Source organism: Populus trichocarpa, chromosome 5 (assembly GCF_000002775.5).
Source record: "Populus trichocarpa isolate Nisqually-1 chromosome 5, P.trichocarpa_v4.1, whole genome shotgun sequence".
In the NCBI taxonomy this organism is placed as follows: domain Eukaryota; kingdom Viridiplantae; phylum Streptophyta; class Magnoliopsida; order Malpighiales; family Salicaceae; genus Populus; species Populus trichocarpa.
The window spans coordinates 22,724,026-22,745,147 of record NC_037289.2 but is presented as its reverse complement, the minus strand read 5'-3'; the positions used below and the strand labels follow the sequence as shown (position 1 = coordinate 22,745,147).

Below are 21,122 nucleotides of genomic sequence, written 5' to 3'. Positions count from 1 at the left end.
AAAAAAAAATTATCATTCAATACTTGGTTGATTGAGAATTAGTCTTTGTGATCTATTTCAGTTTTCTTTATGTAGAATTATTTCAGTCTCATGACTAAGGTCACAATTTTGGTGAATTAACTCAGGTTGACTCATGTCTTTTTTTGTGTCATTTTTAATCAATTTTTCAATTTCATTTTCATTGTTCAGCAATTTGTTTATCGGAGATTAACCTTCATATATATATTTTTTTTACTTTTTACAAGGTTAATCTAGTCTTATGACTTGGATCGCGGGTTAGATAAATCTACTCAGTTGACTCAAGATTTTTTTTCCCTTTCTAAATGGCTTTTTCTCAATTTCATTGTTTAATATCGAGTTAATTGTGAGCTAAGCTTTGTGATTTTATCACAGTTTGCTTTTCATAAGATTATTCTTATCTCATGACTTGAGTTACAAGTTTGACAGATTAACCGAGGTTGATTCAAGTAATTTTTTGTATCTTTTTTTAATTGATTTATTTTTTTAATTTCATCTTTAAACACTTAATTGATTAGGGATTGAGTTTCATAATTTATTTCAATTTTCTTTCTATTGCGTTATCCATGTCTCATGATCCGAATGGCGGGTTTAGTAGGTTAACTCGAGTAAATTTTTTGTTCTCTTTTAAATTGGTTTTTTTAATTTCATCATTCAACATTGAGTTTATTGAAAATTAAATTTCATAATTTGTTTTGATCTGCTTTCCATAAGGTTATCATAGCCGTATGACCTAACATGCGAATTGATAGGTTGACCCGAATCGATTCAATATATTGTCATCTCAGTATTTATAAAAAATGTCATCTTAAGTATCTACTTTAAGGCAAACAATGTTTTTATTGGTTGTCTGGGTTGTTTTTTGAACCTTTAAAATCGATCAGATCACATTGAATCAGTCCACACGTGATTTTTTTTTTACAATAGAAAAAAATATTAGCAATGCTTAAATATTTTTTTATGTTAAGAAAAAATTGATTTGTCTTGCAGCATAGCGTAAGCCAATAATCTAATCAAGTATTACTCTAAAAGACGTGGGTTTTTCATTGTGCAAGGCTCCACTGTTTATCCTTTCACACATTATTGTGAATGAGCTGTGCAAAATTTTATATTTTTCAATTTGGTCCTCAAACTTTTTTTCCAACGATTTAGTCCTAATTAAAGACCAAATGATTTTTATTTTTTATGAAAATATAAGATAAAGAAGAGGGACCAAAATGAAAAAGACATCAAACATACGTGGCATACTATAAGTTTCGCAAAATATGCATTTTGGTCCTTAAACTTTAAAAATCACACAAATTATACAATTTCAGTACCTTCATATTTTCCAATTCAATTTTGGTACAATAGTTCATTTATTTATTTATTTATTAGTCCCTGGTTGAGAAAGGCGAGAGAGAAGCCGCTAGATTTCAATGGTAGAGAGAGAAAAGTGTTATTGACACCAATTTAGGCAACCGAAATGAACTATATTTATGTCAAATAGTTCTATTTGATGAGGGAAGTTTATATTATGTGTTTTTTATATATTTAAAGTTTGTGAAAAAAACATATATGGGCTTGTATTGATTTTTGAATTTGGGATGATTTTTTGGTTTTTTTTTAAGGTTATGAATAAGTTTATCATGATTCTCACGGTATTTTATAGGTATTTCACATTAAAAAAAATAGTTGAAAAAAGGTACAAATATCAGTTAATTAGTATTTACCGTAACATTAACCGTGATATAGATATGCGTGGGTGGTTCATATCATCAACCTTAACATGAATTGATTAGTGACATAATATTTTTTTTCTTTTATGTTTTTTTAATTATTGAAACAAATATATTATTAATTATCACTAGATATTTTTTTTAATTAGTTATGCCATATTATTTCAGGTATTTAATCAGCTATGCTACGTGTCTCAAAATGGAAACTTCAGACATCCCTTTTTAATTACTTGTCCTAATTCATTGATTTGCACTTTTTTTTTTTTTTACATGTCTGATATGATGATGGTTTCTCTATAATTTTCTTTTTTCCATTTTAAGAATTTAATTATGTGCCCTTTTTTCTATAATATTCGTGTCCGAACGTTTATCCTCGACTAGTGCTAAGAAAGGGAACTCTCGAGTACTTTTCCTTTAGTTCATATCCATTCCTATTCGAGTGCCACGAGGAAGTCAATCTGTAAATGCTGACTAGGCAAGCCATGCCAGATCGAATCCACTCACGGCCTTGAGTCAAGAAAAAAGAAACCACAAAGCTGGAATCACATTATTTATTAGTATTATTACTGCTCAGTGGATTCTCTTTATTTAGAAAAAAAAGAGGAAAAATTAACATGATAATTCTTTAATTCAGTTGTTTTTGTTTTTGTTTTTATTATTTATGTTTTGAAAAATTACAATTTATATATTTGATGATGAGGGTAAAATAAACTAAATTATAATATAATTTATGATATAAATTATTATGCGCGTATAAAAGTTTAGGAAGTAGATTAATTTTTTTAAATACATGAAGGATAAATATAAAAATAAATAAATTATAAAATAGTTAGAATATTTTTTTTTTTAAAAATAATATATACACACACGAGCGCGCGAAAGGTAACAACTCGTGGATAGTTCATCAGTGCAATGAGATTGAGAATTTGGCTGGAGAAGTTAATTACGCAACCTGTTTCCACGTTTCCTAACAGTGTCAATGTCATTTGTTTTTTTTTTTGTTTTGTTTTATCTTAAACTTTATCTTTTTGGATGAATACCGAAAATATAATTAAATGCTAAAAGTATAGGATAATTTTTTTTTTGGATTAAATAGCAGAGTTTGAAGATATTATATTTTTAAAACGCGATATTATTAAAATGTTACGATTCACAACTGTTTTTAGAATCGTCTGAATATTTGATGAAACGTCTAGACTATAATCAAAATGATCAGATCTATTTGGCTATTGTAAGGTTTTGAGTTATTTATGTGTTTTAAATCTGAAAAAGTTTATAAAATTATAGTTTTCATCAATATGAAATTTTGTTTATTTTATAATTTTAGAGAGTTAACATTAAAATTTAACGTTAAAACAAACTTAACAAAAATTAAACATAATTCATGATACATTATCAATCAATTTTTTTCATGCTCAATTGCATTAAATCAAACGCAAATTTATAGAAAATTAATTTAATTTAAAAAAAATATTAATTTCATCAACTTATCAACAATTTAACAAGACATGTAATTCGTCATAATTCAACTACATATATACTTTATTGCATGAATGTATATGCATATTTAACTACATTATTAGCCGATTCCAATTATATATATAAAATTCTTATTTTAGCAACTTAACCCAGATTAAATGCAACACATAATTAATTCATTAATAATTCAACTTATTTTCATGTTTAACTATATCAAATAAACTCTAATTAAATGTATTTTTAACTAATTTATCATTAATTCAACAAACTCTAAATTCACCATAAACTCAAAATTCAACTTAAACAATATTTGATTTCAACCAAACCAAATACAAATTAATAGCAATGTAGTATGTTTACTTTGCTTATAGGACTACAAGAATAGCTGGGGTAGATGCAGCAACGGTGGTGAAAGCAAAGGGAATGATGGATTTTTAACACAAAAACATCAAATGATACTTAAAGACCAAGATAAGTTTATTTTTTGGCTGATTTAAGAGTAAAATCTAAGTGTTTAAGGAGTTTTTTAGGAGATAAATGAGAGTGATAATTATTTTTTTCGTGATAGAAACAACATTATGTATTCGATCTGTTTAAATTTTAATTAACACTACGCTTGTGAAACGTGATATTCTAAGTTGTCATGCTTCATAGGAGTGATATTTAGTTAATATAACACTTTAAAAATATAATATATAATTATGATATTTTTATAAACATGAGTAAATATCATGTTTTTAAAATAGGAAAAAATCAAACTATCTTTGTTTGGGCAATGTTTTCCACGACTCCACGTTATGCTAACTGCTAATCACAACATCTTCGTACAATTCTTTGTGCCGATAAAATTAATGAGTAGTAATCCAACCTGTCAGTGGATTAGACATGGAGGACCAGAGTAAAATATTCGTAGATGTTCTCGATTTATTTTAATTTCCATGAAGCATCCATGAACTTTTCTTAACGCCTTTTGTTGACCTTTTTTTTAATATACATGTACGCAGGTGAATTCTATTTACTATATAGTTTTAACCATATAATAGATGGTCTAGTAATAAAAACCTGAGATCAAAAGATTTGTTCTCCATGTGGTTTCAGGTTCGAGTCATGTGGTTGCTAATATAATGGTCACTGGAAGCTTGCATGATCGTTAACTTTAGGGCATGTGAGATTAGTCGAGGCACGTTCAAGCTAGCCTGAACATCTATATTAATAATAATAAAAAAATACAGCATTTTATGTCAAGTGGGAGACAATATTATTGAACTCGGTTTAACATGGTGAGTTAGGGTTGAGTTTTAAAAATATCCTTTTACAATATAATTTTCTTTAACTTAAATATATTGAGGGAGTTTTTATATTTTCATTTGGGTTTTTTTTTATTATGATATCAGTGGAGGGGCAATTTTAGAATTGTGAAAATATAAATATTATTTTAAAAAATAATTGATATATACATTGTACGTAGTGGTGGCCTCATTGTTAGAGCGACATGTGCGGCATCACTCAGCAGCCAAACACTAATTACAAGAGCGGCATTTCAAATCCTCTCGACAACTTCTTCATTTCCATACGGCACGTGTGATGGTCAGAACTTTGGTTGGAAGTCAATGGCCTTTTTTTTTTCTCTCCTCCTCGATTTTCACGCATAAACCTTCAAATTTTCAAACAGCTCTTCAATTTGTTTTTTCATCAGATTTTGTCCCTATTCTTTTGACTGGTGTTTGTTTTATTGGAAGTAGTTTTAAAAATTATTTTTTTTTCAATTTCATCCTTCAATTTTTTTGCATATCATATTTGGTCCCTATTTTTTTATTGCTATTTGTTTTGTTCGTATTAATTTTTATTGTGAATTTTTTTAACGATTCCCTCCTTTATTTTCTTTTCCTATCAAATTTGATCTTTATTTTTTTAATTGTATTTTTTCTATTAAATTGGTTAAGAATTTAGCTTATTGATTTAGCTCAAGTTTAGGATCTTGCAAGTTTGGAAGATTAACCCGGGTCTAGAAGATTAGCTTGGACTTGCTTTTTTTTTTTTAATCTTATATTTTTTCAATTTTATTATTCAATATTTATTTAATACAAATTGGGCTCCATTATTTTTTCATGTGCTTTCTATATATTTTATCGCTGATTTAAAAAATAACCTGAATTATCTCGAGTTTTTTATTCATTATTTTTTTTAAAATAATTTATTTTTTAATTATCAATTTTTCATATTTATTAACACAAATAATTTCTAAGTTATTTAATTAAATTTATACATAAGCATTTTAATATTTGATTGGAACTCTTCTCAGGCCAAAAACATGTTGAAGAAGTTTACATATTTGTTTTTTTTTTTTTTTTCTGAAAAACAAAATTATCGAACCCATTGCAAAGCAACGTGAAAGTCTTCACCACATATCCATGTTGAATCCTAACCTGATGCACTGTAACTTGTAACTATCTTTCTATGGTTTATTCATTGCATCTGGGCCTCTTTAGATATGTTGAGATACATTTGCTCCTTATAATTCAAAAGCCACATGCACCCGGAGAATCCTAAGCTCCAAGAACACTATTACTGCTCAGCCCTTCACTCCGATTGTTTCCGACTTAGCAATTAGAATTTCACCCACAATTATTAAACCTAATTTAGCCCGAGCAAGTTGACTTGAAATCTGACGGACTCATTTTAAGCTAAGTTGGGTGTAAAAAAAATTAATTTAAACTTGATTTAGTTTAACTTATGTTAGCTTTTAATTCAGTCAAAACTTGATTTTTTTTTAAAAACAATATTATTTTGATTTTAAAAAAATTAAAATGAAACCGTAAATCAACTCAGATTAATCTATCCAAATCATGACCTGGAATTTAATTCAATTCATTGGTCGAGTTAGATTTAATTGCTATCATTTCGTCTTTAGATGTTTGATTTCCATTGTTGGTAAAATGATTAACTTCTCATGCACCATCCAGGTTTGAATCTTAAAAAATATATATTTTTTATAAATATATTTCATTTTGAATTAATAGCATATTTAAAATTCGATTCAAAGCGATTTAATCTTCATGAAAAAAAAATATAAAGATATGTTGAAGGATAATTTAATTAAAAATCACCAATTAACTTTTTGGGGACAAAACACATACTGATTATATTTAATCAAACGGTTAAAATTTTGGATTTAATAAATTAAGAGGGTGACGGTGAATCAAAATAAAGTCTGCTTGAAAGAAATGTATATATTGCTTTACATCATTTGTTTTTGTATTTGGAATTGTGTTTAAATACATTTTAAAAATGAGTTTTACTGGTTTGAAAAAATATTAAAAAAATATTTTTTAATAATTTTAATATGTTAATATTAAAATTAAAATAAAAAATATTTTCAAACAAATAATACTTTAAAACACACTGCAAAACAAATCATGCAATTTGATAACAAATAAGATGTAGCCAGAAATCAGATTAATCAGCTTCTGTGATACAGAACAGACAAGCTTTTTTGATGGACAATATGTATAGCTAGCGTTAGCTTAGGTGCTTGGATTCGAAAAGTATATACCCTTGTAATTAAGGGCCATGTCCTTCAACATAATTTCTACAGTTGGATTAAATGAAGATAGCTAGCATTTACATATTTGAATCCCACAGGCAATTAATTATATATTAATCCCAGCTTAATTACTAAAACACACACACAAAAAAAAAAACATTTTAATTAATTAGAGGCCATCTAGAAGCACGTGTAGTCCAAGCAGATGCAGTGAACAAGCTAGTATCCTTCCAACCCAGCCTCAATGTTCCCTCTCCTTGTTCAAGGTTATAGCCATGAGCGGGAGGGAACATGTTCAGTATAAGCTGTGCTTGGGCCATTGAGTTTCCACTCATTGGCACCTGCATGAACGAGCTTCTAGCTAGCTCACTTCTCCATTGCCTGAACTTGTCCTCGCCGCTTCTTGCAGGCCCTCCTATTGCCAATATATTATTGATTTCTCTGTAGAGAAGGCAATGCTCTATGCGGTGCCTGCCAGGATCATCGCAAGGCAAATATGCACCGAGGGAATCAAACAATGTTGAGTAGTAATGCAGAGAGCCTACGAAACGGTCCAAGAAAGATCCACCATGTGAGATGTCTTGCTCAACTAGAGTGATCACTCTTGGGGCCACTGCTTCGAGTAGTCTCAATGTCTTCCAATCAGGTCCTGTGGCATCATAGAGGGTATGCTGTAGCCAATGCACGGCTACTGTTTCACCTCTCCTGAGTGGCACCATCGAGGCATCAATTTCTCCAAATTTCTTTGCAATTGGGTGGAACTCAAACGACATTCCAAGTCGCTTAGCGAAATTGGAAAGTTGTCTCCCAGTCTCCAGTAAGAGTTCCATTGATGTGCCCATGCCGGTCATTCGAACTTGGGGTGGACCGTCAATTCTGGTGGCTAGGATGTGAAATAAGGCCGGCCATTGCAAGCCTTGCATGATATCGAGGTCAATTACGTGAACCCTATCGCGGCGATGAAAAGCTTCTAGGATTGATTGGTTGGAGGTGAAGTGAGCAAATTTGATAAAAGGAGAGGCATTGTTGAAGACTTGGAAGGCGCCATGAATGCTCTTGTGGTTGATTAACGGAGAGCAAATACCTAGCCATGAGTTAATAACCCTACTACCCATGGCCTTAGAAAAATAAGCCACAACCCTTTCAGCACAAGAAGGGCCGTAAGGAGAAGCCATCTGGGTCAGCTCAAGCAACATTCTATGAGCTTCACCAAGATTATCGACTGATATAGCAACAGCACACTCCAAAAGAAGGGTTATTAAGCTCAAACCATTTTCATCTATCCTACTCATGCTTGGTGATCTAGTGCTCCCTTCTTTTTCAGAAATGTTTGTTTGGTGTACTCCAAGCTCATGGCTCCATTGGAGCTCTTCCCCATTTCCATCAAAATAGCTTCTCCTCATATATTTCTTTGGCCTAAACTCACCCAAGAGTGACGAGACAATATCGTTGCCCCCATAGACCGTTGTTGTGTCTGTTTGCAAGCTTTCATCATGATCAGTTGCTATATCCGGCAAGTCATCAATGAGCTGCTTGGTTACATGTTCAACCCACTCAGAGAGCTCATTCCTCTCCAAGTTTAGGCATCGATTTTCAATCACTGCAGGCTTTGGAAAGGGGTTCGAAATTGGAGCCGGGAATCCTACAGAGGCATAGTCCCATGTTTCATGGGGCTGTATCATATTAAGAGCCCCATGAACCACTTCGTATGCTCCCTTCATCATTCAATATATAATTAGCTGCTATATAAGCTTAAACTTCAGGCTATATGAACTAGAGAGAAGGGGGTCAGAGAGACAGTGGAGATGGAGGGAGGGTGTAAAGGAGAGTTGGAGTCCATTTTTAAAGGGGAAAGCTTAGGCAAAGGTGTGATGACCAAAGAAATGGTCCATGATATAACAAAAAAAAATGGCGACACTAATTTAATATATACAACAGGATGGCCGGCATAGTCAGACATACAGATAAAGTTAAGTAATTAGATGCCAAAAACACGTCGGTTTGGTAGTGATTTCTTCATTATTATATATATAAATTAATCAGATTTCTAAGAGTATTATACAAGTAATGAAAATTAACCTTAAATTTAAGATCAAGACTTGTGGATATATAGCAAATTAATTATTTAGTGGAATAAAAGCAGGAGTACAAGTCATGAGAAGGGAATTGAGAATTAATTATCAATCAATATATATGTTGATTTAATCTTTAATGGAGAGACAGCCTTGTCGTTCTGACATAGATATGCACGTGTTAGTTCTTATCAAGCTAGCTACAACACCATGAAACCACTTTCTTGTGCCAAAATGACAGTTAGATATATAGAAAAAGTATACTTGATTGATTGCTATCAAAGAATACTATTATATATCGACACAGGGAAGAGTCATCAAGCCCAGATGATCAAGTATTTTTAGTTTCTACTGTTGAAATACTTAGCTATTTCTCTTGATTTTTTTTTTGTTAAATTAGCTCGCGACTTAATTAGAAGTAGTTTCTGAGTAATAACACCATTTGAATAAAAATAGATAAAATAACATATTTAATATTTACTAAATATTATTATTTTTAAGCACAACAACTATCTTGTTGTTTTTCAAAAATATAATAATATTTATACATGTTGCCTTTCTAAAATGCGATAATTTAACATGTAACTTCACTATGAATTTTTAGCTAAATTAACCACTTGGTTTATCCAATTATATAAACTAGTTATTTTTTTTAAAAAAATAAAATTTTATAAAATTTTTCTTTAAAAGAATACATTTTTTTTATAATTTTACGAACTTTTTGGTATTTATATATAAAAAATCTCCTCCCTGCAGCTAGAATATTGTTAACAACGTACGTGCAGCATGCAGCAACATGCGACATCCATCGATATACGCGTACATACAGAAGTATGCCTCCCAAGGTTTCTGGTTGTAGATACCAATCATATGTGCTATGTCTTTCACTTTCGATCCAAAACAATTAATTTGTTTATTCCTCCATACGCATTGCTTGACGTAATGGTTTGGCCGAGAGTTTAATTTAATTATGCACTATGTTTATAGGTATCTATGTAGATATGTGTGGATTAATGCAATATATATATTGCTGAATTAATTAATTATATAGTTAGCAAAGTATATATAGAAATTATGGATGGCCAATCAAAACAAACCAGTAGTTAATTCAAATGGAATCTGTCAAGGGGGTCAAAACCTCAAAACTTGATAATCAAACGGTTGGTCAATCAGTCTTGGCCTGCTAGCTACAAGAGTTTTGTATGCTTAAAACCCTAACACACTCAACAAGAAATTGCTTTCCACGTTAAACAAGCACTGCAATACATACATACATACATACATACATACATATATATAATTTTTTGAATCCCCCTTAGCTAGTAACTTCATTTTCACACGCCAAATTATCCCAGATTTTGTCTAGTACTTGCCTTGCCAATTAAGTTAATGTATATGATCGGAAACATGTACATGCATGCATCCATGTCTTGTTTCAACCCCTTTGTGAGTAGAAACGAAGGAGGGTTTTGTTTATTTTCACGTCTTTTGAAGGCTCCTAACTTGCTAAAGAAAAGATGGAGAAATTATCTGCCAGAATGGCCAATCAAAACGTTGAAACTGTCTGCAAAAGTGACCGGTCAAAACGTCAATGTTGGCTCAAGAATTAATTAATCATGCATGTTAATTATATATTAGAGGGCCCAAACTAGATTAAAGTTGAGTAATTAGTGTAGTTGATGTGATAAATGATGTCGGCATTGGATTCCAAATGGGCATTAACACGATGACAGATGGCATTCATGTAGTCTCTCTAGATCCACTGCAGCGACTGAGGCAAGCAGTGAGCAGGGCATAGTTTGGCTGTGGAGCTTGGACATGGATTCCTTATTGACGTAGTGTATCAATGTCGATGGAGATAGGATTATATATCATCGTATATAGTCTTCTATTTATTAAATAAATTGCCCTATGGGTATGGGGTAAGGTTCTTTTGGGGGGATTAATTGTCGCGCAGAGTACACAGCGATGCACTTGGAATTTACCGTTACCTTTACTCTAGAACAGCTCAATGTGACAGACAGTGCCTTCCTCCACTTCTTGTCGTGGCGATGTGACTGCCCGAAAGAAGGGGAACACGTCCTTACTTCTTTAGTCGTTGTTAGCATGTCATCTACTTTGAGCTGGATTTTTTTTTTAAAAAATATATTTTTAATAATGCATGGATTTTTTTTTAATATATTTTTAAGTAATGCAAGTATATATATATTTTTAAAAATAATCGGGAGTGTAAACTTGATTGAGAGAAAAAAAAGTAAGTATAATCTAATTAGATAATAAAAAAAATAAATATGATTATAAAAAAAATATAAATTAATTCAAGTTAACTTTACAAACTTTTAGTTTTAATGTTGAGACTAAGAAAAGAAATCAAAGAAAATTATAAAATTTAATATAATTAAATTTCATGATTTAAAAAAAATATTATTTTAATAAAAATAACTGAATTAAATTAATTTAATATTTTACAAACTCCTCCAATAATTTATTTTTTTTTCCAAATTAATTCCTGAATCAAGTTCAACAATTATAATTTAAAATAATTTATCAAAATATAGCTTTTAGTTCCACGGGTAGCGATCCCCTGTAAAGGAGAGGAGAGGTAGCACGGGTTTATGTCCTTAAAGAGGTGTTAGTTATAACTTAGTCCTTGTAGCGTAGCAAAACTAATTAATTAATACATATAGTATCACAAATAATTAAATTGTCCCATTACAGACATTCACTATCTCTAGTTTTGTAGTTTTTTTATTCCAAAAATAACTTTTTTCCAAGGTAAATTTCCCAATTTCCCCAATTCTATTTCTCTATTCGTCAAGAAAAAAAAAAAAAAAAACAAACGTGGAATTAACAAAAGAATTAAATTTCAAAATATATATTCTTAAACTACAAGGATTAAACAATTAGTTTGCTTAAACTACAAGGACTAAGTTATAATTTACTCCCTTAAAGGGGTCAAACAAAACTCTGAATAAAAAAAACAGGTTTCAAGGAAGCTTACTGAGGAAATCTTAGTTTGAATCATTAATAGCAGGGACTGGAAGTAATAGAGCAAATTTCTGCAACCATTGAGCATCCATCACACACGAAAGTGAAGTAGTTTTTATTTTTTGATCTGTTTTAAAATTGTGTTTAATTTAAAAAAGCATTAAATTGAATTTTTTCAAAAACATTGAACACCACAATACTATACACACGCTTAAACAGTACTTCAATATCTAAGCAAACAGATTATCCAGTTGGTATTGAATTTTCATTTTGCTATTATAAATCCGAAGAACACATGTATACGTATACATGGTATGAGGTAAGAGTAGTTTTGTACATTTTTGAGCCTGAAAAAAGAAAAGAAAAGAAAAAATTACGTTAAAATAGTGAGTGAATTAGCATTTACTCTTTGGTCCTGTCTTGATCGATATTTTTTTTAACCAAAAAAAAAAAACTTGCACCCCTAATTGCCCGAGGAGGGCTAAAGCTAAAAGTTGCCTCAAAACCCAGCACTTGAAGCTTTAACTGTCAACATCAACTGCAAATGCAGAAGGCAGCATCAATGAAATCTAATTGCGGTTTTGCTCTGCTTTCGAGTTACTTCTAGATGTGGAGGCAAGAGGTTTAGGAAGCTCCCTTGAGCATTCTCATCACAAGGGGCTATATCTGATGATTCTGATGCCTCCGATTCACCTTCTGCACAGGTAAAGGCAAAAAGGTTGAAGAAACAGTATCATTACAAATGAAATTAAATGACAGTCAGGAATTTGAGATGGGAACTTAAAGGGTGATCATAATGCATGTTTCCAAGAAATAAATTGGGAACAGGAATCGGCCTACCAAAAAGTGACTTGACAGATGGTCTCTTCGGTTTAGTGTCTTTCTTCTTCAAGTCGGCTACAAATGAGAACAGATCAAAATCATGTTTCAAGCACATTCATCAATATATGCCCAAACTGAAACCACAACAAGCTTTACAATGCAGTTGAAAATACTAGAGAATTACCCATCCCTGGAACTTGATAATCATTCACAATCTCAAAGTTCTTGTATGTATAGCCCACAAAATTGATGTCCTTAGATGAGAGCATCTGCAATGTAGAGGTAAGAACGTGAGAAGAAGAATGGGAGAACAGGAAAGGAGAGGTAAAAAGCACCTATAATAAAAAAAAAAGGTAAATCATTACAGGAACTTGACAAGAGATAGGCAGGCTAGGGAGGAGTTCTTAAGATAAAGATGTTGCGTTGCAAATAAAACAACCAAAACTGTTTAAATCATACGGAAAGTGTTAACTCTAGACAAACGCATTACAGGAATTTGAAACATCAGCCCTCAGTTTACTTTTATAAGATTGATGTAACATTGTATGTACCAATGCAGATGCAATAACCACTATGCAACTTTAGGTGGAACATCCTTTTATCCTTATTTCATAGAATATCTTCTGAATAAGAGAAGATTATAGGCACATCCACAAGTTCAAACTGCAGCAAATCATTTTGCACTGCTACTAGGAGTGCTTTTTTTTATATATATAGCTTTTTAGGGTATTTAAGTGCTATTTTTATAACGTGTTTACATTTCAACAACGAGGAAAAAAGAGCAAAAAAAGAGAGGAAATTTAATCCTAGACGCAATCACATGGACTATATGTGGCTAGAATTCTTCACCACAGAAACTGCTGGGTTTCCAAGAACAAAACTCGTATAACACTTGAAGCAAAAACAGCTACAATAACTTTAATTCTCTCTGTTTCAAGATGAAAATTTCTAGTTTGCTGAAGGGGAAAACTTCTCATATTCAAGGAATCAACCACTTCACAGTTTGAAGCAACAAAGAACAATACAATGATATGACAAATAATGGCACTAATAATCTTATTTGTAAATCAAAATTAAAGAGGACCAGAGTAGTAAAAATAATCTTCAAGACTTAAACTGACCTTTCTCCATGGACCAGTTTTAGATGTAGTTTGAGTTTGGTTCTCAGACTGCAGAGCAAAGCAAGCAGAAAAAATAGAAGCAAAGTGAGCAACAATCACAGATGGTTCACAAAACCAATAAAAAAATTTAAAGATGTCAATACCTCTTCAAAATTTTCAAAATTTTGAGTATCCAGATCATCCTTGACCTCAGGAATAAATGCAGCTTCCATCTGATAAAGCTTATCCCATTCAACGCCATCAAACCATGGATGAGCCTGCAAAAGGAAGAGGAAGGAATGTAATTATTTTTATTTGTAACCACCATACCTAACAAATCCAAGTATTCAGAAAAGGACACACCATACAACACCTTTATTTCATCTGCGCCATTTGTTCCCAATCTGTGGCTGACATTACACAAGAGTTTGCTAATGATATCTTTTGCCTCTGGAGATAATTTTGCTTCTTCTGGAAATTTCAAATGTGTTCTCCAGTTTACTATCTGCATAAAAGGGGAAATTTTACAGCATTAACTTGGATTTTTTCCTGTTCATTTATCTTTGAAGTTTTTATTTTTATTTTATGGGAACAATTTTGAAGAAAATCTATGCTTTTGTTCACGTTCAAAATATGAGACAAACTAGCTTTGCTCTATGAAACGATAACAAAACACAAAGCGCACCACCTGATGAATATCATGCTGCACCAGAATGACTTGTCATGAAATCAAAGGAACAATTATTAGGGGTAAAATAAAAAAAAGGAGTTAAAAGAATTCACCACAGAAGATCCTACAAAGAAAAATTTATTTCTATAGAATATTCTATAAAACAAACTTCCCTGATTTCTTTCACTCTTATTAGCAAAGTGATGCACACTAAATATTTTTAAAACCCACAATATTAAGTATACATCAGTAGTGCCCAGTTAACATATTGATCCAATCAAGAAAAGCACCCACAACTTATGTGGCCTAAGAAAACTGCACTCCTATTAACCAAATACAGAAAAGGCAAAATCATTGGCTACTTTGAATATGCAAATATAACAATCATAATTGGAAAGAAAGTTTTATGCATGAATACATGTACGCACCCAAACATAGATCAACTTTGATATGCAACCCAAAAGACTCACCTGAGTAAAGATTGGATCTTTATATTATACATGAGATACCAGTGATGTACAATCCGGCTCAGAAACAATATAGTATAGCTATGGTTCAGTTTAAAATAAACAAAAAATAACAGCAGTGATTTCTAATCTGTAGCTGTGTGAAATTTATCTTTGAAGTAATTGTACAGGCAAGAGACACAGTAAACATGATCTAGAAAGACATGCAGCACAGAACTGTACAATAAAAAAAACATAACGATGCAAAGTTGACAACAAAAAATACTAACTAGCAATATGTCCCACTTACCTTTCTACATGTTGACATTGGATCATCTGAATAAAAAGGCGGATAACCTACAAGCATTTCGTACATAATAGCACCAAGTGACCACCTGCAAATGTTAACTATCAGTGTCCCAGTAGCCTAAACTACTCTGGAGAAAATTAGTGCATCTACAGATATGCAGTAAGCAATAAATTATCCAGACTTGCTGCCAATAACATTTGAAGGCGTAAGTTATTTCCCACCATGAAGTCATCAATACTACTAAACACAAAAAAATGGGATCATGGTGTCAATATGCTGACGAGAACTTTCATATTCACAGTCAGCACGAAAATTGCTATGCAAAAAGCTATAAAATTAATCCATTTCCATGCCCATCAGAATGTAAAGAACTACTAACCAATCACACTCCATTCCATAACCTTTCTTCAACAGTACTTCTGGAGCAATATAGTCAGGTGTACCCACAGTAGAATAAGCCTGCAGTGCCCAACAACAGTTAGATAAGGGGAAACAAGAAGGCAGTCTTTTGGTCTTCAAAAAATACACACAAACCTCATGCACCACGTTTTGAAAAGCCAAAATAAAAGAAGCAAATTCACTTCTAAGACTTTATGACACAATCCACACAGGGTGCATTTCTCCATTGTGTGCTAACATTTCTATCATTTTTAAAACACGTTCTTCAAATCACCAAGGAGGAGGGAATGCAGCTCAGAGAGACTAAAGGATCCATGCAAGATTTTAAATCGGTATGGTCTGTTGGAACAATCAGATACACATGCATAGATGAAGATTTCGGACACAGAATGGCAGGAAACTTACAAGCATCCTCCTATTCTTCTGCCAATGTTGCAGTTGTTCTTGCTGTGTGCGCTTTGGAGCTGCTGGGCGCTCCCCATTCTGTGTAGTCTCATTACCATTGTTGTTTACTACTGAAAAATCTCCTTCTTGGATGGTACTGCAGTCTAATGGTTTACATAGTCCAAAATCAGATAGCCTCAAGTGCCCATGTCTATCAAGTAGCAGGTTGTCGGGTTTAATATCCCTATAAAGAAGATACATAAAAAATAACTTTAATCTATATTTCACAGGCCAATACATTCTCATTAGTAAAAAACACCTCAAAATATTATTAATTTTTTTTAATGTTTAATCATAAACCTGTGGATGTAATTATGTTTGTGGATAGATTCAATAGCTAAAATTGTTTCTCCAACATAAAATCTAGCTTCATCTTCTGTCAAGGTATCTTTTCTCATAAGTAAAGTCATCATATCTCCACCAGGCAAATATTCCATGATAAGGTAGAGAAACTCGTCATCTTGAAAAGAACAGTATAGTTTGACGATGCAATTGCTGTCAACCTCTGCAAGCAGATTCCTCTCAGCTTTAACATGCTCAACCTGGAAAAGATAGTGAAGCCAACTGGTATTGAACACAGGGTACTAGGCCTCAGAGATATATATCATTGACCAGGCAAGATAAACATTCACCTGGCCCCTACGCAACATCTCTGATTTCTTAAGCTTTTTCATTGCGTACACATGACCGGTTGTTTTTTCTCTACAGACTCTGACCTGCTCATAAAAAGCAAACTTTATATCAACCATAAGCTTATAGCAGAAAAGCAACCAGCGGTAAAATATTTCCTGAAAACAAATGAACATCGAATGCAATAATTAATAAAACAAATCATATTTACAAGGCATAGGCATAACACAAAATCACCGCTTGGAAAGAAAAAACTAGTGCATGGAAAGCCAGGTAATTCTCTACAGCTTCTGATTCATGAAAATGCCTAGTGGACATCATGGGACAACGTAATTATTCACGGAGCACATTATATATATATAAAAAACAAAACTAACACACAAATACCGTTCATTTTCACAGAAAATCATACCGGCCACAGCCTTTGAAGCTCCACAGAGAGGAGCCTCAAATATCATCACTACTCTAGCATGCCTATTGCAAACACACAAACATTCTAAATCTGACACTACAAAACACAGGCACTTTAGATCGAGAGAGTACAAATAGTTTGAAAAACCATAAGCAAAACCCTTAAAGATCAAGCTACAATAGAATAAAAAACCAGGTAAATTACAGAAACGAACTATGTATACCTCCCCGAAAGCACCCTTGCCGATCATTGTCAATAATTCAAAATCATCAACACCCATTTTATGCCTCTGAAGCCGCATGTATTCAGTTTCCTTCTTCTCCAAGAATTTAAGTAAGTTGCTTTGATCTTCCTCGGACACATCCGCATCCGCCAACTTCTTTTCCAACGTAGTCCGTCTATTAAAACAAAACACAATTTTTTTAAAAAAAAACCTTTCCACTCATAGACACACCACCACATTTTCAGCTCCATCATTAGTCAAACTAAATCTAATTCACTACACTCGCTCAAGTAATTCAATCTCTGACAATCATTAACAAGTGAAAGAAAGAAAGAACCGGGGGGGGGGGGGCATACCGCTCCTTCCTCTCTTGGAGATTCTTCATCTGCTCTTTGTAATGATTCTCAATATACTGCTTAGCCGCAGCAACTTTCTGTTTGGTAACATTGGAAAGAGCTTCCTCATCCATTTCCAATTTCGAATCTTCATTATCTTCATCACCCCCCTCCTTTCTCCTTGAAGAAGACCTAAATTTTTCTCGCGGTTGAAACTTTTGAAACCAACTCCTTGCCGAATCCATTCCAATACCCAGAAAAAAAAACACACACTACTCTCTGCCACCAATCATCCAAAAAAAAAATCTAGAAGAAGAATAGGAAATCGGATTACCGCGAAATTTGAAAGAAGAAGAAGAAGAAGAGAAGATGATGTAGCAATTGTTCTGCAGAATTGTAGAGAGGGGATAAACAAAGAAATCGGATTACCGCGAAAATTGAGAGAGGGAAATGTGAGTGATCCGCCAAGTGCGGCATTTGCAGTGTAGTTAAACTCTATTTATCGATCAATACATTTATTGGTATGTGTTTTGTTGACGAAGGATGTCTGCGTGTGATTTTTTATAATATTTCTCTATCTATCCACTGCGTGCAGTTGCATTGCCCTTCCAGCAGACCACCCACGTCACCTTCCATTTTTATATCACTGTTCGGATCACTGTGTTAATAATCAGCTGGAATGAATATTTTTATTAAAACAATATTATTTTATTTTAAATAAAAATTAGAGTTAACCATGTCAGTTATAACTCTATTTATTCCAGTAAATCAAATTATTAAAAACATAGTTAGATTCAATGAGTTTAACAACATCAATGTCTTTTTTTTTTTTTTTTTTCTAATTATAGTAAATATTTTAAATCAAACTGTCAAACTAACTATAATATTATATATTGATTTTCCATGTTTATATCGTAAAATATCATTGTCTTTATTGTTTTGGAAATTACAAAAGCCAATTTTTTTCCTCTCCAAGAACACAATCCCCAGACCACAAATTGATTTCAAAACCCATTTTCTTGGTACTGACACCTTGCTATTTTTCTGAGGAAAAGGTAAGAAGATCGTCTCTTTATAAGGTACTCCCTTCTTCACCTGCATTGCTTGAATCATTCCCAGAAGACGGATTGAAGGTGGTAGGGGAACGAAAACCAGGAAGGAAGAATTGCCAAGTTTGGGACTGTTTAGTATATGCAAATGAATGTGTAGTTGGCGTTGGAACAAGCAAATGCAAGCTCTAGTAGCTCGTGGAACTGCAAGTTGAGATTGTATGTGGCTGGCTGTTGTGAGCAGGGCTTGTTGCCATTTTCTGTGAGAAACTGGAAACCAGGAGCATCTGGAGAAATTGAAGAATCCGGCATGCTATTGCTTTGTAGTTTTTATTCTAGTGGCTACACAAATTAATATACATGAAGCCAATCAATAGGTGGATTATATTGGGAGAAATTACTGGTGTTGATGATGCTTTCTACAAATTATAGCTCTGGGCAGTTCATGTAATCTCCTAATTATGCCATTTTCTATTGCATTATGTACTATCAACTCCAGTTTCACAAACGAAATCCATCTTGTCAGCTGGGATAGTTAGCTACATATCTATGACTTGATTCAAGTTGGTGGTTAGGGTTTCAGGCTTGGCAAGGATAGTAGGAGAGTTTTTTTTAGTGGTATTTTTATTATTTTAAAGTAATAAAAGTTTTTTTAGTTATTAAATTGAATATCATAAAAAATATATAAATAATTTAATATTTTATTATGCGTTGTGAATTTATAAATTTTAAAATATTTTAAAATAATAGAGTTAAAATGTAAAATGAAATAAACCGGAAGATACTCATGATAATTTTTCCTATTTATTTTCCTAACAACAAGATACACTTTTATATCTATTCATTTTGTAGGTTTAAACTTAAAATCAAATATAAGAAAATAACTTTTTTATTTACAATAGGGTTAACATGTTTCCTATTATTACCTAAATAATATAAAATAACAAGGGTTTTTTTTCATGGTGCTTTAATATTTATATGAATGGTAAAGCATATCTTAATATTTTTTATTATTATTTTATAACAATTATATATCGTAACTTAGTCAGTTAAGCTGTGTGTGATGTCAATGCAGGGCCATGTACGCGAGCTAGATACTTTTTTTTCCTTGTATTTTAGACATTTTAAAAACATTTATCTAATTCACTCACTCTTTAATTTTGATATAATTTTTAAATACTATGATAATTTTTCATTTGGATTTTAATATTTTTTTAAAAAATTATTATGTCATTGAGGTAATAGTAATAGTAATAATAAATTATTCATAAAAATTCAATTCAAATATTTTTTTATTATTAAATTTTTAAATAGACTTCTTAACATGTGTTTTATCAAGTTTGTGATGTTTTTAGCTTTTAATCAAACATAAAATATAAACATACTATTTTGTTATTTTTTAAAAAATAATTGTTTTAACAATCATAAAATATTTGTTTTTTTAACAAAAATAATTATTTTAATTAAAAACCTTGTATTCATTAAGATAAACAAATAGATACATTAATAAGAAAATTTATCTTAATTAAAAAAAAAACCTATTGTATTTTTTAGTTTAATAATTCAGCTCCGTGCTGAGCCGTACATGCAATGCGCACCGGTTTGTCTTCCCTTAATCTGTAAATAGCATTGGTTTACATGGTTAATACAGCCAGATTGGCAGCAATGCTTCATATTTATGTTTTTTTTTTACAGATAAATGTAAATGTATGTATTTTTATTAATTTTCATTCATTAAATCATTCCTTTTTCTATTTGCAAGTTATCCATGTAAGCAAACCATCCTAGATTGTATGTTATATTTATGTTAATTTTAGTAGGTTAGTTAATCTTCAATCAGCAAGGTAGAATTTAATTATTATCTTAAGACAAAAGTGACATATGATAGCTGGGATAGACTAGCTAGATGTGTTTTAAAGTCAGTACTTTTTTAAAATAAAAATTTATTTTAAAATTATTTCACCAACCAACTTGTTTTTTATGTCTCAATTTTTATCTCTATATATTTATTTATTTTTTTATTAAAAAATAATAAAAATCATATATTAAGACTTTATCTAACAGCTTAAGCTTTTGAATTAAATTAGTTATTTGACATAATATCAAAACCTTAATAACCAAGCGATCACGAATTCTAATATCACAATCCTTATTAATTTGATAAAAATTAAATATATAATAGTATAAATCTATGCAAGTTTTAAGTCTAAAGAATTTTTACTCAATGATATATATTAAAAAATAATATAAATAATAACACCTCATCTAAATTCAAATTTTTAAATTGTATTAGATATATCGATATATAAAAGAAAAATAAAAAACTTGAAGTTGAAGTTTCTTGCAATAAGAGTATCGGGGGACCATACTATCAGAAACATTACAAGCAGTGTTTTTGTCCCCTTCTTTCGGCGGGTATAACGCCATATCTAAACTAATAATAACTCCATCAACTTACAAGTG

General features: G+C 31.6%; 2 protein-coding genes across 2 annotated transcripts; both read right to left on the bottom strand.

Annotated features, from left to right (window-relative positions):
• Positions 1 to 6,752: 6,752 nt before the first annotated feature.
• Positions 6,753 to 8,622, bottom strand: LOC7476930 (protein SCARECROW). The gene has a single exon (XM_002306827.4). It carries the CDS (start codon positions 8,481 to 8,483, stop codon positions 6,921 to 6,923), a length of 1,563 nt encoding a protein of 520 aa, XP_002306863.4. The 5' UTR covers positions 8,484 to 8,622; the 3' UTR covers positions 6,753 to 6,920.
• A 3,448-nt stretch (positions 8,623 to 12,070) lies between these two features.
• LOC7476929 (uncharacterized) lies at positions 12,071 to 18,160 on the bottom strand. The gene is made up of 13 exons (XM_002306826.4): positions 17,632 to 18,160; positions 17,276 to 17,450; positions 16,643 to 16,726; positions 16,311 to 16,552; positions 15,972 to 16,194; positions 15,547 to 15,626; positions 15,168 to 15,252; positions 14,115 to 14,246; positions 13,906 to 14,019; positions 13,763 to 13,810; positions 12,826 to 12,910; positions 12,660 to 12,716; positions 12,071 to 12,515 (listed from the first exon to the last, which is right to left on the bottom strand). Exons 1-13 carry the CDS (start codon positions 17,853 to 17,855, stop codon positions 12,379 to 12,381), a joined length of 1,686 nt encoding a protein of 561 aa, XP_002306862.1. The 5' UTR covers positions 17,856 to 18,160; the 3' UTR covers positions 12,071 to 12,378.
• Between the last annotated feature and the right edge of the window lie 2,962 nt (positions 18,161 to 21,122).